Source organism: Psittacula echo (assembly GCF_963264785.1).
Source record: "Psittacula echo genome assembly, chromosome: 4".
Taxonomy (NCBI): Eukaryota; Metazoa; Chordata; class Aves; order Psittaciformes; family Psittacidae; genus Psittacula; species Psittacula echo.
This window is the reverse complement of record NC_137738.1, coordinates 30,828,547-30,848,629: the sequence shown is the minus strand read 5'-3', so window position 1 is coordinate 30,848,629 and position 20,083 is coordinate 30,828,547. Positions and strand designations below refer to the sequence as shown.

General features: G+C 39.1%; 1 protein-coding gene across 1 annotated transcript; it reads right to left on the bottom strand.

Annotated features, from left to right (window-relative positions):
• Positions 1-540: 540 nt before the first annotated feature.
• RAB4A (RAB4A, member RAS oncogene family) lies at positions 541-18,505 on the bottom strand (the record flags this gene model as incomplete). Its single annotated transcript, XM_080616525.1, has 8 exons — positions 541-663; positions 2,504-2,664; positions 4,465-4,560; positions 5,541-5,695; positions 6,796-6,858; positions 8,587-8,701; positions 9,876-9,956; positions 18,475-18,505. The coding sequence occupies 7 exons, from the start codon at positions 18,503-18,505 to the stop codon at positions 2,549-2,551; spliced, it is 657 nt and encodes a 218-aa protein (XP_080472651.1). The 3' UTR covers positions 541-663; positions 2,504-2,548.
• Between the last annotated feature and the right edge of the window lie 1,578 nt (positions 18,506-20,083).

The following is a 20,083-nucleotide window of genomic DNA, read 5'->3' as shown; positions in this document are numbered from 1 at the left end:
TGAAGTTTGATAAAAGCACTTCAGAAGTTACTTAAGAACTGTGATAAAATAGGATACGTGGACATCAACAAAAATGACTTTTCCAACTTCCAACTATAATAGTACGTGTAATCATGGGTCCTAACCATATGCTGAGGCTCAGCCATGTCAACATCTTGTTAAAATGTGGCAAGCTGAGTAGGAAAAAATAAACCAACAACCCCTCACTGACACTACCAGTGGTTTTATAATTCAGGTCATAAATATAAACTACTGTGCAAACAAACAAACATGACAAAGCCTACCTAGGTTAAATCTGTTTATATGATAAAAAAATAAAATATTAAACTGCTTGTAGTGCAACATTCTATCAGCATACATAAGTATACCATGCTTTGTAAATTTACTGTTACATTATTTACAGTATATAAGCAATGTTTTAAACTAGAGGTGAAAGAACAAAAATAGATAATGAAAATGGTTACATACAGGTATGAGTTTTAATACTGTCCACCAAATTAGCAAGTTTGCTTCACAGACTTGTCTGTCACATGAACATTCCTGCCCCACACAACACGGTTCTGTTAGCAGTGGTCTGCTCTGTCTGTAGATAGTGGAAAGATGTTTTTAAAAACCACACAGCCTTCAAGCTGCTGTTTCTCCAAACACCATTTGCAAGGACAGCTGTAAAATACACAGGAACTCCATCAGTTACCTGCATCTGATTAATCTGAAAACTCAGCTCCTAAAATAAGATAAAGAATTATTCACTTCTGCAGAGCCATACCAAAGCTCAACTAAACGAATGCCATTTTTCAGCAGTCTCCCAGGCAAAAGAGGATACTTTATGGGAGGAAACTAAGGGAGGAAAGCAGTTGAAGATTCCCATCCATTATTTACAATTCTGAGCTTTAATTGGGAGATAATCTCCCAGAGCACAGAACCAAATAAGAGAATGTAGAGTCACATGCTGCCTTGTTTAACCTTCTGTAGAGCCTCTGCTGTATGCACTGCTCAAACTGATAAAAAATGAATACAGTGAAAAAGATGCAGCATCTGTGCCTGCAGTACTTGATTAATTTGATATCACTGTCCTCATATTAGAGAAATAAGGATTATGTCAGAATAATTAACTACACAGGGAGAAAGAACTGTCCTAAGAGCCACTTGCATACTGCAAAGAGTTATGTAAAATCCATGAATATTTAGAGGTGTCTTAAGGACAACTGTTTATAAGAAAGACTAACTACCAAGCTGTTCTTAGGAGTTGGTTATGTGACTTTTATGTCTTCCCCCACTACTGCTAAAGGGAAAAAGCTGTTCCTCACCTTCTCTGAAGGAATGTCTGTGGAAGACAACTGCACACCCATTCCACAGGCTGCAACAGCCCCAGAAGAGCTACTTTAGATGACAACACTGCTTAAGCAGAAAATACTGATACTCTCTTGTTTACATTTCTGCTCACAGCAGACAGGAATGAGAATGAATTCAGGCTGCTTCTAGGTAGGAAGACTGAAAAAGCTACTGGGAGTTTGAAATACAGTATAATCTTTAACAAGTCTTGAGTTTAAACTTCGTATTTTGAGAAAAGACTGTATAATAGCTTTGGACAAGATAATTGTCCTGGGTTCAGCAGTAGCAGTCATTTTACTCCTTCTTAGTAGCTGGTGCAGTGCTGTGTTTTTGACTTTCAGCCTGGGAACAGCACTGATAACACCAATGTTTTTAGTTGCTGGTCAGAATGTTTACTCTGACCAAGGACTTTCTGAGTCTCATGCTCTGCCAGGGAGGAGGGGAAGCCAGGAGGAAGCAGAGACAGGACACCTGACCCAAATTAGCCAAAGAGGTATTCCATACCACAGCATGTCATGCCCAGTATGTAAACTGGGGGCAGTTACCCAGAAGGGTTAGATCACTGCTCAGTCGGGCTGGGTACTGGTCGGTGTGTGGTGAGTAGTTGTATTCTCTTTCCTTGTTATTTCCCTTATCATTATTATTATTGGTTGTAGCAGTAGTGGTTTTGTGTTATACCTTAGTTACTGGACTGTTCTTATCTGAGTCCGTGAGTTACATTCTTTCGATTCTCCTCCCCATTCCCCCAGGATTTAAGCTGCATGGCTGGGCTTAAACCACAACAATAATGCACCATACATTTTGTAAATTCTTATTTCTAGTAGTATTTGTCCATGATACAACAGAAATGATTCACCTTCTCTTCAGTGCATTACGTAACCATTTCAGGAATGCAGAATTCTAAAATGTATTCCACAACACTACTCAGAATAAGCAAACATAAGAAATACTTCAGTATATATAATACTTCAGCACCCGTCTTGCTGTAGTGGGCAGGTGATAGAAGAAAAAAAAAATCGAAGTATAAACAAAAGAATCCATTTTACTGTGCATCATTTCACTAGATTCTGTGTTACTTTCCAGGCTAACCCTGAAAAAGCCAAGCACTCGATACAGCACGTTTACGAAGTATGGTAATTTACCCAACACCTTGAAATTTTTGTAACCTTACCTTCTGTATCTAAAGTAAGGATTTGGGATTTTGTGTTTCATTTCTTTAACACCCACATTCTTGAGCACTTTGTGCTTGTGCTCTACGTGGTGATCTCAACTGTCTCAAGGCAGCATCTCCATACTGAATACCTGAGCCCATTCTTTCTGGATCCAGTTCTCCTGATGAGAAACAAAATGGTCACAAGAAGATGGATTATGTGCAAATAATACATTCCAATTTAACTGACAACATTAGAAAAGAGTATCTAATTATATTCTACTCTAGTTATGGAGAGATCTATTGCAACTCTGTTTACTTTTAGGCAATCCCAAACTTGCATCATTTTCTCCTGTAATTTCAACCATGTGTTCTTAATCATAATGACAAAGCAATTTGTCTCCGAGTCAAGCTGCAACAAGAAATGTATTTGCACTAAGTGCTTATAACAAAGGAAATGTCCAAAATGTTTTCTGCAAACACTATTAAAACTCACCTGCTTTCAGAGACTAATATGCAAAGGAAGTAGCACTGTAGATACCAAGCCAAACAGAAATGGATCAATCTGACAGTAGATTTCCATAAAGCACTGCCCCCAGAGAAAAGATCTCAATCCTCCCTACTTCTAGTATCCATTTCTGCCTTCGCTATAGCTTGCCTTCAGAAATGTTCTTACAGCTGTATGGTGGACTGACCAAGATTAGAAATACTTACTTTAAATAAAAATTCAATACAAAAATCCCTCTGAATAGTTCTGAAGACTTATTTAGGTTCACTGCACACTTGTGATCCCTTTGTAAGTTAGTAAATGACACCATGTTGACAGGACAATTTGACAGCAAGAGGATAGGGCTGCCATTCAGAAAAGACCTTGGTTGAGCTGGAGGAACAGGCCAGCAGGAACCTCTGAAATTCAGCAACTACACACACAGAGCTCTCAATCTGAACCTGAATGTGCTTTAAAGAGCAGGCTGGACTAGAGACCTCTATAGCTTCATTCCAGTCTCGATTTTTCCACGGTTCAGTGCTTCTGTACTAGCACAAAGAAAACAGGAACAGCTCACAGAAAGGATGACTTATTTCTCTTGTGGTAATGCCTCTTTAATCAGACATGGAACTACAGTATTAAGAGAAACTAGCTATACTTTGCTTTTTGGTTTGGAGTTTTTGTGTGTTTAAGATGAAATTTGCTGTTTGGCATCGATTTGATGCAGTAATCAGAAAATTCCTATGAAAAGACCATATTCTTTTAATCTAAAAATTTGTGTTTGGCACTCAAAATAGGTAATTAGAGTCTGAGACAAACTTTTCAGTGTAGCTAATACTTAAAACTTTGAAGATATCAAACAGCTAGAAGAGAGGAAAACTGGAATGCAAATTAGCTGAAATGACACCTAACACTTAGAAGCCTGTCTCCAACAGAAACCTGCCCACTTGTGTTGAGAAGCTTCTGGTCTATTTCTGATCTGCAAATATAAAAATGGTTTCAACGGAGAAGCAGGAAGGTCACTTCAGAGAAACACAGTTGCTAGGAAACACTCCTGAAATCTTTAATATTACTGTTCAAATTCTCTTGGCTGTATTTCCTGCTACATATGAGAAGCAGAATTAAGAATTATGTCTGCCCTGATCCTAGGTTTTTGTCCTGCATTGCTGAATCTGTCTAATGTCAGGCTTGATATTTGTAGGGACATTGCAATCCACAGAATGCACAGCCTACACCCAGAGCTGACTTAAGGTAAACACTGTAAAAACATCCATAATTTACACACCTCCTCCCTCTTAGATATACAAGTCTTGGACTTCCATTTCTATGAAAACATATGAGAAGCAGCTATAAGACAACTGGGTTATTTTACCACAACAAAATGTTGGCTCTTTGGATTAATTCTATTAGAGAACTTTGAATGATGGCATTTCCATGGATGATTTTAGTTTTCAATTAAAAAAAAAAGAAAAAAGAAAAAAAAATCTCAATTTACCTGATTCAATTTTATTGAGTATTTTTCTTGCACACTGTACAAAGGCCTCTTCAACATTTTCTCCTGTTAGCGCACTTGTTTCTAAGAACATCAGCTCTGCATTTGACGTCAGAAAAACAATCTCAAAACAAGTCTGGATATAACAATATATACCTGATATACTAATTCAACGCATAAAAGCTAGGAACAATAAAAAATTTCTTAAGGAGAGCTACTGTCAAATAGTATGGTCTGGAAAAAATCAGTTTTTGACAGCAAAAACCACATAAAACTTCCTCTGAAATTTATACAGTAACTCTAGAAAGCTGGAATCCAAAGATAACTTGGGCTATGCCTGCAAAACAGTGAATGAAACCAACTTCATATAGTTTCCAATTAATATAAAAAGCAATATGCAAAAGGACAGCCAGTAGCCACAGCTGATGGAAAAGACTATTTGTAATTGATTTATAATAGACAATCTAGGTTTTGCTGATGGCAGGACTGCAGCACAGCAGCTCAGGCTGAGACTGGCTTTAGCTGCCACACAAATGTGTCCTCAGACTGGAAATTCTGAATACTACAGACCAGGTAACAGTCCTCCAGAGCCATACCATGCACTGAAGTCAGTTTCCCATGAGTAAAACTCATTGCTTCCAACTGCAATACACCCTTATCCAAACTTGTCTATGATCTATACAACTTGTAAGGTGCTGAAAACTAGGAAATTGCACTCTTTTCTCTTCAGCCCTATAGAGGCAAGGTAATACCTGAAGCTGTATTACATTCCCTAAGGAGTGTATCTCCACACAGAAGGTATTCTTTAAGCTGCAACAGGAAGAATCACTGGTAATGAGACTTAAATAGTACATGTGGTTTTCATTGCAGGCACTTTCTTCTCTCTATACCTCATGTACTGACAGAACCCTATTTCTGTAGAAATTTGAGGAGGTACAGTAGGCAATGTCCTACCTAACTGTACATATATATACATAATTTTAATAATATATAATTATATATATTTTGTATATTATAGATTGCATAATTTTTAATATTATGTGTCTTTGAATCCTACACAAAGATTTTATGCTACTTACCATTTTCTTGTGCAAACCGGGATGCTTCTAAAAAAGTAACTTCACGATCTGCATCAAGATCCTTTTTGTTTCCGCACAGTATTATCACAATATTTTGACTTGCTAACATTCTTGCATCCGTCAACCAATTAGTAAGGGCGTTGTAGGTTTCACGGCTATGTAGAAAATAACACCCTTTACTGGAACATGCTCATTCGTTGTGAACAGATCACTATTTACCGAACTCACATTTCACTAAAATTCAGGAAGGCAAATCTGTGTTTGTGGCAAACACCAAATTGCTGCTAGTCAGGCAAGTCACCTACACAGCTCAATATGCCAGCTATGAACTGGGAAGAGTAACAAGTTCCTTCATGAAACTATTTAAAAACTTAGTTTTTAAAAAGCAAAATTAAATCGACCACAATATAGAAATCAATACATATAATTATTAAATACCCAGTTAATGTAAAAAGCTATGACTTTAAGCACCAACCTAGTTTCAGCCTTCACATCTGTGACAAGACCAATAATATACCAGCCAGTTACCCTGCACACACCATTAGTCATTGTAGTGGTGGTCAGAGATAAAGCTTTCAAGCAGTAAGATTGACAGATGAGTCCAACTCACCTTAAGCACGTACCACAGATTTCAAAGACTGTTCAGAAGAGAACAGTCCACTCATAGGACAAAAAAAACCCAAACCAAACAACAGATCTAGTGAATCATCATTAATGGACACAAAACTTGTCTGCCAAGTATCAGTCTACAGTGGCCAGGAAAAATATTGTCACTGTGTAAGGTATTCTATTGGCTGCCTCTATTAAAATATCAAGAACTGCAGAAGTGAACAGAATTTTGGACTACAGTTAGGAAATGTGTAAGAAGAGCTAGCTTCTCCAGAGAATGATCTGTTACACCAACAGCTACTAATACTAATAAATGGTGTAACACCTTGGTTAAAAGTGGTCAAAGCCTGCTCTTAGTTTCTCTTGCAAGGCTTCCTGAGTAGTACGCATGTAGTCCATCATGATCAGACCAGCTACTGATGGGCCAATTCCCAGTTATTTGTCTAACCCTTTGAGGCTGTTTACATTTATGACATTCACAATATCTCATATAAGCAAGTTCCAAAACTTAAATATGCACTAAACCAGAGATAGTTTTTATATTTCTTTTCTTCCTGCTGTTACAGGACCACATAGCTGGGGAGGAATCATTATGCATTAATAGTATCTGGTAGTCTATAAGCAGAACAGTTGCTGCCTTTCTTACCTGGTTATATCATAGACAAGCAAAGCACCTGCAGCTCCTCTATAGTAACTCCTTGTTACAGACCTGAAACAGAATTACAGATGTACATTTCCATAATGACTTCACTGTTTCAAATCTGGGTTAATATAATGCAATCTGTATTATGAAACACATTTTTCATTTACATAGTTTAAATAAAATGTTTTTTAGAAAACATCAGTTGTGCAGCAGCAGACTATTTACAACAAGACTTTTGACAAAGCACTTTCACTAAATATAGCTGTACAGAGATTCTCAAAGTCCATTGTGACCTGTGTGCCGCTGAAGCTACACATTATCATACCGTCCTGATACAGAACTGGGAGCTGATGGTACTATATGTGGCATAAAACCAGTGTAATTAACTTGTATTTGAACTCTCAGCAGTGAGGAGAGAATGAGTAAAGTAGCTGTAATTGAACAACTTAAGACTCATTAAATTGAAGAGAAAAAGGCAAGGAAAGCAAACAAAGCATCCTTCAAAAGGTAGCCAAAGAAATAATAAAACCTGCTAAGTACATAGAGGTGTGACCAGCCTTAAAAAGAAAACAGTTAGATACATTATAAAAAAGAAACAGGGAGGGGGGTAAAAAACCTGCAAGCCTGTGACTGCTTTAAACTGGTTTGGTTCAGCTGTCCCTGATCATTGTGCCCCTCCTCACCGGCAGACCATGGGAAACTGAGTTGTCCTAGATCAGGGTAAGTGCTACTTAGCAACAACTAAAACATTGGTGTGTTATCAGCATTGTTCTCAGACTAAAGCAAAACACAGCACTGCACCAGCTACTGGGGAGAAAATTAACTCTAGCCCAGCTGAAAGCAGGACAACTTGAAAGAGCAGAATTTGCACAAGCTTTTGAAAGTACAGAGCCTCCAAGATTCTCAGAATCCCAGGATATCTGGCCAACACACCAAAGATATCTTGATAATGGAGACTATATAGCACTGCCCAGCTTCATCCAGCCACAGATGTCTCTAGAGAACTTGTCTAATAGAGGACATTAACTTGGATTGCTGCCCATTACTCAGACTTCCATCACCATGCTCACATTTGATAACCACCACCCTCCCCGCCCCCAGCCAAAGAAACCTCCCACCCATACCCCAAATATAAAAATTGATGTCCTATCCAATGGTGAATGTACTGAGGAATACATCAGATATTCACTGAGTTTGACCTATTCCTCAGATGTATGACATTCAAAATACACCACTGAAAGTACATTGGTGGATCTCAGCTGACAAATAAGTTTGTTAAAGAAAAACCAATGAAAAGATTTCAGTCTTGCTAGAAACGTATTTAGCCACATGAACTTGACAACTGACTTTCTTCCTTCTAATAAAATAGTATTACACTATGTATTTATTCTCATGCAGATTTTAAACAGTTTACAACTTCATGGCATTTACTCATTCCCACCAGAAGAAGGTCTTCTAAACACAAGAGTTAAGCACACTCAGTTCTATTCTGAGCTTGGCTGGTGAACAAGCTTTTAGCCACCTATTCTGTTCATACACGTTAACTATCACAGAAAATACCCAAGGAAAGAAAGGGCAGAACCTCAGATCTGCAAGACAGCACTGCTTTACAGAAATCAATGGATTTATGCCGCTATGTCCAAGTTGGAAGATCTGGCCTAGAAAATAATATGAAAGCAGACAAAACAATTCCACTGACCAAGAAACTATGCCTACTTATTAGTAGGCATAAATAATACACAATACCAACAGCAACAATTTACTAACAAACAATAAAATGATTGAAATGGGTACCTGAATCTCTCTTGTCCTGCTGTATCCCATATCTGCAGTTTTACATATTTACCACCAACATTTATGATCTTTGAACCAAATTCCACTCCTATGGTATGATTTGAGTCATCCTTGACTACAAAAAAAGAAAAAAAAAAAAAAAAAGGAAAAAGAAAGCCAGATTTATTTAGAGCAAATAAATAGGTTTTACATAATCCAACTGAGGTACAATCAAAACTCCTCAGTGCTCCAATTACAAACTACTTCCCAAGCCACCAAATTCAGTGCCATTTAGAAGTCTAATGCCACCATGCAGAAACACTCTTACAATTTTGAACAGTTTATTCAATTCAAAATTACTACTAGAAAGGACTGCCTTAATCAAACCATTCCCAGGTCACATTAATACATGTCAAGATAACTTTTGTATGCTTCTTTTTCCCCCATCTGTGTTTTCTGATATTTCAGTGCCATTTAAAATTAAAATTCATGGAATGGCAGAACATACAAGGACACAGTCTTCCCATGAATAAGTAAGAGCTACTTCTTTAAAGCATGAAGTTAACATACTTGCTGTATGTACACTGTTGCTCTCACAGATTCCCAGTTCAAGATCAATCATAGTATCATGCCATGTTCCTTAGTGATTACACATTCTTATCCTAGAGTTACTCCTCAAGAGATAGGGTGAATTACCATTTGGTTGCAAAAGATAACAGTCACCTTTGATTTACAAAGGTTTCTAAAAATGCATATTATTTTTCTTTAATCATGATGCTAAATGCACTACCCAATATGAAGTATTCTTTTGTATCAGCCATTCATATCTAAATAACATTTACAATGGAGTCTCTTTACCAGTATTTATCATAAAACACAGCCCTTAACAAAGAACACAGAGTATCTATTTATTTAGAGAGAGACTGCAGACTCTCTAAATCTACTCAAGCAATTCAACTTCTCTTTCATCTGCTTAGCATTTTTTCTAGAAAAGCCAAGTCTCCACTATATACCTAGGGAAGCTTATAGCTGCAAGACACAATTATCATAAAAAATAAGTCTATATTTTCATCAACATTGAAAGTAAGAGAGTAAGAGGAAATACTAGTCAGTATCAGGCTTCTGATTAGAGGCAGTGACAAATAAAGATTACAACATAGTTGTGAACATAATTCTCAGTCAAAATCTTCACCTATACAACTAAAAGAATTACATGAACTTCTATACAAAGAATAGGTACTCATGTAGGCAGAGCCTTCATCTCTGATACAAAGCAATGGAGAACTCTTACCATGTTCACATATACTTACATTTCTTTTCAATAAATTGGTGTAGTAAGCAGGATTTTCCAGTTCCAGCATTTCCTATGACCAAGAATTTAAACAGGAAATCTGAAGATGGAAAGACAAAAAAAAAAAAAAAAAAAGAAATTGCTGAATTTCAGTACACACACTTTTGTCACAAGACCAGGTACACAAGTTAGCTATTCTCTATTATCTGTTATTCCAAAAAGAAGGGAATAGATGACAAAATTAACAAAACAGCATTAAATCTTAAGAATAACCAGTGTGTTCAATAGTGATATTACAAAGTAAGAGCTAAGAATGCCATTTGTTCATCGAGATAAAAGAATGACAAGAAGAGACAGAAACGGCTGAATTTGAGTTCAGTTAATACAGGCCAAATTACAGTTATATGGTTGGCTTGTATTCCACAATCTGTTTTAAGGGCGTATAAAAGATTAACTATAGTCAGTACAAATGCCCTATATAAAGATGTCATATCTTAAAATCTGTATGATTTTTACTTTCAAAATTTATTTTATTCACAATAAGCTGAACTTCCCTATATTAACCACTTAGTACTCATAAAACTGAATAACTACAGTATTTTTCTACAAATGTACAGACAAGGAATATTTTTACTCTGGGATGCCTGCTTTTCCATTTCCTCCACATGGTAAATTAAGATACAGGTACTTTGGCATTTTACCTATTTATTGAGCCATTTACATCAGTGTTTATTAGTAATAAATAGTTTTGGGGTTTTTCTTAATAAATTCGAGATTTATAGTCCACTGGTATTGTTTTAACAGTTACATATAATGCTTTAATCCTACCTCCCCAGATCTGCTTTCAGTTTAGCTACAGACTGAAGAAAGCTTCCTTGTCTTAGCACTCTCAAACACACACACTGATAAACTGTGATTAGAAAGTTTATAATTGCTTCCCCTAATATAGAAGCAACAGTTGGTGCAAGATTCACTACTTATTTGTTTACCAACAGCAGCTTGTTTTACAGCCATCTTCACAATTTATTGCACATTTTCTCTTATAAACATAGTGGGTAAGCATTCAATGAAAATGAGTAAGTTTGAAATATCAACAAAGATAAAAACTTACCATTAATTTCATTAACAGTGTTCACAGCTGCCAAATGGTTACACAGATATTGGCCCAGAGGATGGCAGAATAAAAAACAGAATGAAGACTATGCTAAGCAAGTCAAAGCACTGACATGTTACTCTATCAGAATCTTGTTTTGAGTCTTTAGTTTTACAAATAGAATTTAATATGTACACAAATCTACACGCTCATTCCATTTCATGCAGGAATTCTTATGGTACATCATATATGCTCCCTAGCAATGGTAAAGGCAACAAGCAAGTTTCTCACATGGTAAGAAAATTTCCGTTGGTGAAAAGTCAATGGTAAAACAGAGGGCTACTACTGTTGGGAATGTCCACTATCCGTTGTCTTCACCTGTCTTTCAAATTTTACTCATATTTAAAATGAGGTAGTGTTTTACTAAGGATCTTTGCTTCTTTTACATTTTACCTTTGCATGATTTTTCTTGTTTCGAATGTTGTAACATGCTTGGCACAGAATCTGCATTCTACCCTTCTCAGAAAGAGACTGCTGTTTCTTGCTCACAGATATGACCATTTACATGCTTAAGACATTCTGTTCCAAACTGCTCTCACTCTTCACGCCTCCACCCAGCTGCTCATGCTTTCTGGATGAAAAAAAATAAGTTACAAGAAGGTTTTTGCTTCAGGTTGTGAAAATTTTGTGTGTTATCTCCTCTAAAGAAGGGCCGTTCACGTATTCTCAACTGCAAAACAGGCTGAAGCTGAGAAACACTTCATTCTAACCAAACTTCACTGTTAATATGAAATGTAGATACATAGCCTCAAAGTGTTAGGTTAAGAGAAAAAAAAAATCATCTCTGGAAGAAAGCCAAGTTTCTCTTTTTATGTACCAAATATCACTAGTTAGCTGCCTTGTGTACCTTTTTGTATATTTAAACTACTGTGGGTGTGTGTAATCTCACTGGTTTTACCACTTGCAGAGTTCCTCAAAATGTGAGACACAGTCACAATTAAAATAACCTGCTTCTGGTCTCCGCAGTTTGTCCGAAAACCAAATCTGAAATCCAGTTAAAGCTGGGTCTCCTCTGTATCTAGTGAAAGCTGTTTGGCAGTTTTTCTTGTTAAAAACAACTACAAATTTCAAGTCCAACTTCTTCCCCCCTGCCCCGGAAGTCTCAGATTATTGACAGTACTGAAAAAACTAATGTCAAACTAAACCAGGAGAAGAATAAAAGCCAAACTCTACTCCTATACTAATTTGCTCTGTAACTGTAGGCAGTGGTTAAATGTGGTTGATGAAGCCATGCTTGTGCAACCCTCAGAGTTGTGCTGAACATTTAGCACACTGCTCTGCTCTGTGCAGACAAGCTGCAGGCCAATGGGCAATTGAGACAATGGTGTCACTGTCAGAGACTGATCTGGAATAGCTTCAGAACAGCACTGTACTTTCCTGAGGTGTTTTATGTTAGGGTGCTTTATATTTTGCTCGGAAACAAAGAGTGGTATTTCGGGATTTTATATTCATCTCTTTAAATTGAGAACATATTCTATATAACAGACTCTGAATTCCTATCAAGATTCTATTGTACCAGGCAACTTTAAAAGGGAATCTTTCCTACAAATAAATCACTTTGATAACTATTCAACATCTGTCTATTACTTAGTAGACAAAAAAAAAAAAACAAAACAAAAACCAAAACATTTTTCTCTGGCAACACAGCAGTGAAACCTGAAACTGCAGGTACAAATCACTTGTTTGCAGTATGAAAGTAAGATAAATGTGTTTTAGCCTACCAAAGAATGGAAATATCAAAATATTATAACAAAAACTCAAAACCTTTCTGCACCAGAGAAGGCAGCAATGCTTCCAAACACATGTAGGCTCATACACTAAATGATACTTTGAAGTTACATTCACAAGTGCAATGTATTCTATCAGTTTAAACTCCAATTTTATGTAAATTGTTCAACATAGCAAAAGGCTTTTAGACTTATGTTAACAGTTTATCCACAAGCACGAGATAATACATTTCAGGAAATACTTCAGAATACTTTGTACATTTAACCAACTGCAAGGAAGGGAAGAAAATGGATTTGACAATGCCAAAAGTCACAAATACCCATATGTGTTTCTAAGCTCACAGCCTAGCATCTTAAAGTACTATCAGGCAAGCACAGGAAGAATAGCTTTCATTTTGTTATTCTGGAATTTCTTTCTTATAATGTCCTTCTGTACGATAGCAGGGACCACATCAGTTAAATTTTTATACTGTTTTTATTGCTGGATTTAAGACACGAAATATCTTCTCTCTGAACTGTACAGATGTATCTCAAAATGTACAACAGTTGAGAAACAGAAACTGAATGAGACAGGACTGATAGCTTCTTTTAGCCCAACTTTAACATCACTGTATATTCACACTGGGAAAAACTTTTATATATTCATTCTTCACAATTTCCCCAAATGCAACTCATACGGTAATGTGTCCATTACTGCTTAATTGCTCTAATTTTGCTTTTTGGTGTTCTCTTCCCACTTGTCCCAGAGGAGTTAAGTCGCTTCATTTTTACAGCCCTTTTTATTTTTCTTTTTTGTGACTGACAAAGCAGCTCTGAGCTCCAGCATTCCACTCAGCTGCCAAGCCTGTCACCCTAGAGAAGTTTTTCTTTTGAATTTTGTTGTCCTTCCTTCATGGAAAAGCTGAAAAGCAACATCACTCAGATGTTACAAATGGTTGCTACCATGCTGGCTACTGAAAAAGTCAGAAAGTTGAAGTACTTCGCCTGTAAATAAGATCATCATTACACAAAAAGGATTTAGGACAAAACCTGAATTCTGTGCCAAAAGGGAAAAGATTACATGACATACGCTACAGAAAGCATAAAGAGATGAAAGATAACATAGCATGGCTGTTTAAGTAAATAAGGCAGTATGAAAAAATCAGCTTACTCTCCCCTGTGAGCTACATGCATCACCTCATCCCAAACTAGGTAGGGGGTGCAGGGAACAAAACTTATTTTCTATCATAGGTGAAAAGGAGTAAAACTGAGGCTCCATCCCAAAGATGCACCAGCAGCTAAACTACATAAACTACATGGTTTGGGGGGTGGCTGGGAGACAGGAGAGGAAGTTGAGGGTAAAGAAGAAGGGAGACAATTGCGGGCTTTGACTCAAGTTATCAGCATATGATGATGTGGAAACCACCCCCAGACATCTAGCCTCCTCCTTTAACTGAAGTTTACTCCAGCAGAAGGAATAATTGAACTGCTTCTGAGCAACATCAGCTTAGTCGTTAAAATGTGATGAGGACTAAATTGTTTCTTATATGCTTGATAATAAAGAAGGGGGGAAAAAAGACCAAATTATATCCTCACTCTCAGTTTGGTCTTCTTCAAACTCTTTGATAAAGAGTAGACTTTATATTCACTAATGCTGACCTTTTGGAAACTCTTATTCATGTAAAGAAAAAGTCTTCTACTAGTTAGACATCTTCTATTTTGCAGAAGTCTGCATAAGGAAAGACTGCTCTGAAGCATTCCTACTGGCATATGCTTCCTCTAAATGAGAGAAAAGAGCTGTTCTCCCCACTTACTCCTTTCTCCAGCAGTGTTACCAAGATAACAGGTAGCACAGATAAACCTGCCTTCTCTATTCTAATCTGTATAATGAATCAAAAGACGAAAGATCTGTTTCCTTATAATCAAAAAGAGCTATGCTCTCTAATCAATAAAATCAGATTTGAAATAAACCAAAGGCCAGGATGTAAGTGCAGGGAGCATCAGATAAGGGACAAGGGCGGGAGGGGGAGGTGAGGTGGGAATGGGAAGAAAAGGATGAATCAAATTGTCCAGATCAAAAAGGGATATTTTTAAATGGACAGAAAGCCTATACATTCTCTGAAAATGACAGACTGATGAACTTGTGTGACCAGACTGACAGTAGTAGACAGTGGTGGAGAAAACACACAGAAGTATGGACTAAAGAGATTTGATTGGAATCTTACATATCACGTTTACTCAAAGGTAGTACAACCTTTCTTCTGCCCTCCTACTGTTTAAAATCCAAAGGTTGCTTTGCATTTACCTATTAAGGGTAAGCTATTTTTAGGTCAGCCTACACTTACCATAAAACAAAACTCATATATTTTGCACTGTGAAACAGGAGAAAGCACACGTGTTGTTACAAGGTACCTATCTGCAGAGAGGCCACTGCATCTCAGAAAACTTGAGTTAAAGTAGTTTTCCTATAAGAGATTTTTTCCCGATGTTACATGATAAACTTTTAAAGAATGACCCTCCTGTCCCAAAAGCAGCAGTATAATGTTCTTTCTAAACTCAGTTTCAAAATTCATGGTTTTCTTGTATTTATGATTGCTTTGGTTTTGATTTTGGCACTTTGTAAAGGATAAACAGATCAGAAAGCTGAGAACAGAAGATACCAGCTGCTGAAACAGATATAAGGGACAGAAAATACAGATTACAAACAAGGAATTTTGTGCCAAGACTGTGAGAGGCTACAGAACTTGGTTTGAAAAAAGTGAAGAGATCACAATAAGGGACAAAAATAGGTGGGAAAAGTGGGTGAACAGGAAAGCTTCAAATAAGACAGACATAAGAAAGAAAAGAATTCAGGGAGGGAAAAAAACCAAACCAACAAACAGGGAAACACAAGTAAATCAACTGAGGTGGATAATGAAGTAAGATAGGTGGAAAGGACAGACCAGAAGAAAGACTCTTTGTTTCTCATGCATTGAGAAAAATGTATTAAAAAAAAAAAAAATTAAAATACTGCCTTTCAAAGGGAGGACAAGCTGCAACCTCACAACAAAACTGGTCATGTAAAAGTCAGACAACAAAATTACATTAAAGCAACCCAAAAAAAAGAAACCCAACCAAACAACCAAAAAAAAACCAACCACCCAACAACAAATATACCCCACCAATCACTTTCTTGAGCCTATCCATATAGATAAAAAGACTGAGGTTACATAACTAGAATGGGTCATAATCCAGGTGATAAGAAGAAAAACTCAAATCATGAATAAGCATCTATAGGGACAGACGCTACAGGGATTCCAGCACTGAGGTGGCAGTGACCACTGATCTCAGTCACGAGGGGGAAACTGCCCTAATACTTCTATCATTCTCAACTGTCCCTGTAACAGATGGTCAGAAACAAACCACTCTTTGTTAGGACTCGGAGCACATTAAAGCCCAGGGAGTTCATGCAGCACAGAAGAGCCATGATTTTATCACATCACACCCTTTACTTCAAACTGTCAATTTGAATGCTACGTATGTGGACAGGGCACCGCAAAATTAGATACTGATTACTGTTAAGGTCATAGGTGGTATAGCAACTGTTAAATTTTATGTTATAAAATAGGGTTTGTTCTTCTATTTACTCTAAAACTTTACAACCTCAAGTATTTTGTAGCTTGTATATGAATATAACAACCATTGAAACTCAAAGGAGAAATATATCAAACAAGAATTAAACAAACAAAAGGAATAACCCCAAAATGCAAACCTTCAATTTTAGGGGCTTGTTTTCTAGGACACCAAAACAATCAGAAAGCATCAACAGTGGGCTTACAATCACTATTTTGTATCGCTGGAATGAAGCAAAAAATGTTGAAATGTACTTAAGCTACAACCTATCTATTTGGCTTGCTTATTATTAAGGATCAAAAAGAGAAGCACTGCTGTCAGTGTTTTTGCCTACCAACCCACCTGCCAAAGTGATCCCAGGTCTTGATCATAAGAGTTGAGAGCACGAAGAATTAGTTCAAACTCAAATCTGTATCTACAAAGCACATCTCTCTGTGTTCTATATGTAAGTTTTACATTTTTCAAAAAAGCATGGAAAAAAAGGAGTGTCTGAGTACCCCAGTGTTCACACTTCAAGAGCTGCCCCACACTCTTGCCTCATTTTGCCCCTTAGTCCTGTGTGTTTGCTGTACACTACAGCACTGACTGGTGGGACAAAACATCTTAATGTTGATGATGACTTAATGTTACTGATGACTACAGTATTGCAAATATGCAGCAGAAATAATCAGACCAATTAGCCTACTAGTAAGAATTCCTGGTGGCCATGCCAGGCTCCCTCACAGTCAGCAGTTGTGTTCAATTTTGATTTGTACAAACCACTATTTATTTTCAAGACTCTGCTCTAAAAGCAAGAGGATGCAAGTCCAGCTCTAAAGTCTGAACGGAACCTGAAGACAAGATGTTGCAACAGAAAAAGCTAGCAAACAAGTGAGAAAGTTTATCACTTTTCAAGCGATCTTACTCCCCAACAACCTGTCACATGGACTTTGAATATGTTTGACATATGAACGACAAACGAATCACATGGACTTTGAATATGTATGACAGCATTTTTATACTGCAAAATACTTCAGAACTGTATGTTATGGAGAAGGGAAAAAACCCAAATTGATTCAAGCAAACAGGTGTTTCAAGCAAAGTTACAAAGAAGAGAAAGAAATACTACCCACTGTTTCCCACCTCCTCCACCTAGCCAGCAGTACCAGCTCTGTACATTTTTCCTACCCCTCACTTATCTTAGACCAACCTTAAGGATCATCTAGTTCCAACTCCTCTGCCCCAGGCAGGGACACCTTTCACTAGACCAGGTTGCTCAAAGCCCTGTTCAACCTGGCCTTGAACACTGTCAGGGATGGGGCAGCCACAGCTTCTCTGGGCAATCTGTGCCAATGCCTCACCACCCTCGCAGCAAAGAACTTCTTCTTAATATCTAAATTTCCTCTCTGTCAGTTTAAAGCCATTTGACCCTGTCCTGTCACTCCATGCCCTTGTAAAAAGTCCTCTTTGGATTTCTTGTAGGCTCCCTTCAGCTGCTCTAAGGTCTCCCCAGAGCCTTCTCTTCTCCAGGCTGAACAAGCCAAACTCTCTCAACTTGTCTCCATAGGAGAGGTGCTCTAGCCCTCTGAATATCTTCATGGCCTCCTCTGGACTTTGATGCTTCCCTTGTGAGGCACTGACATACTGCATCAGTGCCTGCACTCCGACTTACTCCTCTGGATGTTTTCTACCACAGCAGCTAGACATCCATGCCAACACAGGGATGTCAAAACGTACTCACTGATCCATTTGCCCTAACTCATGATCAGCTCTTTTTAATGCTTGCACACCTCAGACAGCAGGACTGAAATCCTAACCTGACCCTGAAAATAACACAATCTCCAACTAACGCGAAGCTTCTCCCGGAGGACATGCACTGTAACTTTCCTCCTGAACTCAACGAAACAAGTAGCGGTTGACTTCCCTCGCCTACATTTCGAGTCAACACCTGCACACCGTGTAAGACCATTCCGAACGCTCACTGCCGTGTCAGCCCGCGCATCAAAGAGAAGGAGGGAGAAACGGAGAGAGCACTCGCGGCAGAGAAATCCGCCCGAGATCGGGCTCAGCGCCCCGCTCCTCAGGAGCTGACGGCCCTGGCCCGCTCGCCGCTGAGGGGAGGAGGAAGAGGAGGGTCCCCCCAGCCCACCCCGCCCCTCGGTTCCTACCGTAGGTCTCGGACATGGCACTCTGCGACATCCCGGGAGCGGCCAGCCCCCGAACGCTCCTTCTCCTCCGCTGCCTGGGGCCGGTGCTGGTGAGCAGAGGCTCGCGGCCCGGCAGCGCCAAACGCGCGGGCCGGGAGGGAAGCGCACGAGCCACGGGCGCCCGCCCCAACCCGGCCCAGCCCGCCTCAGCCCCGCCCCAGCACCAACAGCAGCACCTACGCACGCGCGCCCACCCCGCCTCGCTCTTCGCCGGCGGTGGGGTGGGGCACAAGCCCCGCATTCCCGCGCAGGCGCGGGGCGGGACGCGCAGTGAGGCGGAGCGCGGTTGTGCCGTGCTGGGAAGTGAGCTGTCATCGTGGTGTACCCTGTGCGGCTCTGTGTGTGAGCGAGGCGCTTCCCTCCGCTCCTCATGGACCACGGAGCAGCTGGGGAGGCTGCGGCGGGGAGCGGGGCGGTCCTGTCCCTCACCGCTGGCACGTTATGATTGTCTCGAATCTGAGGCGATTCTGGTTGAGAGTGAGCACATAAGCGTTTCTTTCTCGGCGCAGGAGATCCCTGTGCCACTCCGTCCTGAAAGCTGCAGCCCACTGTCCAGCTCTGGGCGCAAAATGCCTGCCCTAGGCTCTTTGATATTCTGTCTGTCCCCTCAAACCCCTCGTCACCAGCATTTCAGTCAGAAGCGTAGCCTTTTGCTGACCATCAATTTGAGGGATGTGGTATATGTAAACTAACAGACTGGGATTTAGTTGGTTGGTTTAATTTTAGTTCTTATTTTCAGAGATTCTGACTTCACCATTCCATGTCTTACTTCCAAAATAAACTCCAAGGAAAGCCAGATTGTTGAATAATTTGATGTCTTCCTAACACTTGATGTCTAACACTGTGATCCTGGTTGGTCAGCCTGGTAGCAAGGGGCACTGAGTCCTCACTCCAGCAGCCTGTCCATCTTTTCCCTCCCTAGACAACACTTCCTCTCTGTCCACATTCTACTTTCTGCCAGTCCTTTTAAAAACTCCTCTTCTGTTTTTAGTCTTGCTGCTCACAACTTCCCATTCTTCCCACTTCTCCACCATCCCCCAAGCTGTAGGAAGAACTGCCTCTGCCTGTCCAAACCACCTCCTTACCAAGCCTTTCTGGTCAAAGGTCAGCTTTTAAGTTCCCATTAGTGAAACAATAGGCACTGAGCCAGCACCAAGAACCCCTCAGAGAATCTGCTGGCTGTTCTTGATGTTTTGGATACATATAGACAAAGATGCATATAGACTACTTAACAAGTTCATACTATTAACAGTAATTAGAGGTTATGTAGACAGGTCCCCAAAGTTATTATAGCCCTGATGCACAGAGGATATTGAGGTCTGAAATGTTGCACGCAAGCATTTCTCTGGGGTATCTGACCTCCAGAACACTGGAGGAAGCTGAGGGGTCTTCACATGAGCTGTGTGGATCCCAGTATGCCACAGACGAGAGCTTTGTCCCCCAAAATGGTATGTTTTGAAGCTCAGGTTAAGCTTTAAAGAAGTTTGGTCTAATGTCACCAAATCCGTGATAGATGTTGGTTATTTTTGATCAAACCCCCCCACCATAAGTGTTAACAAATAACTTACTG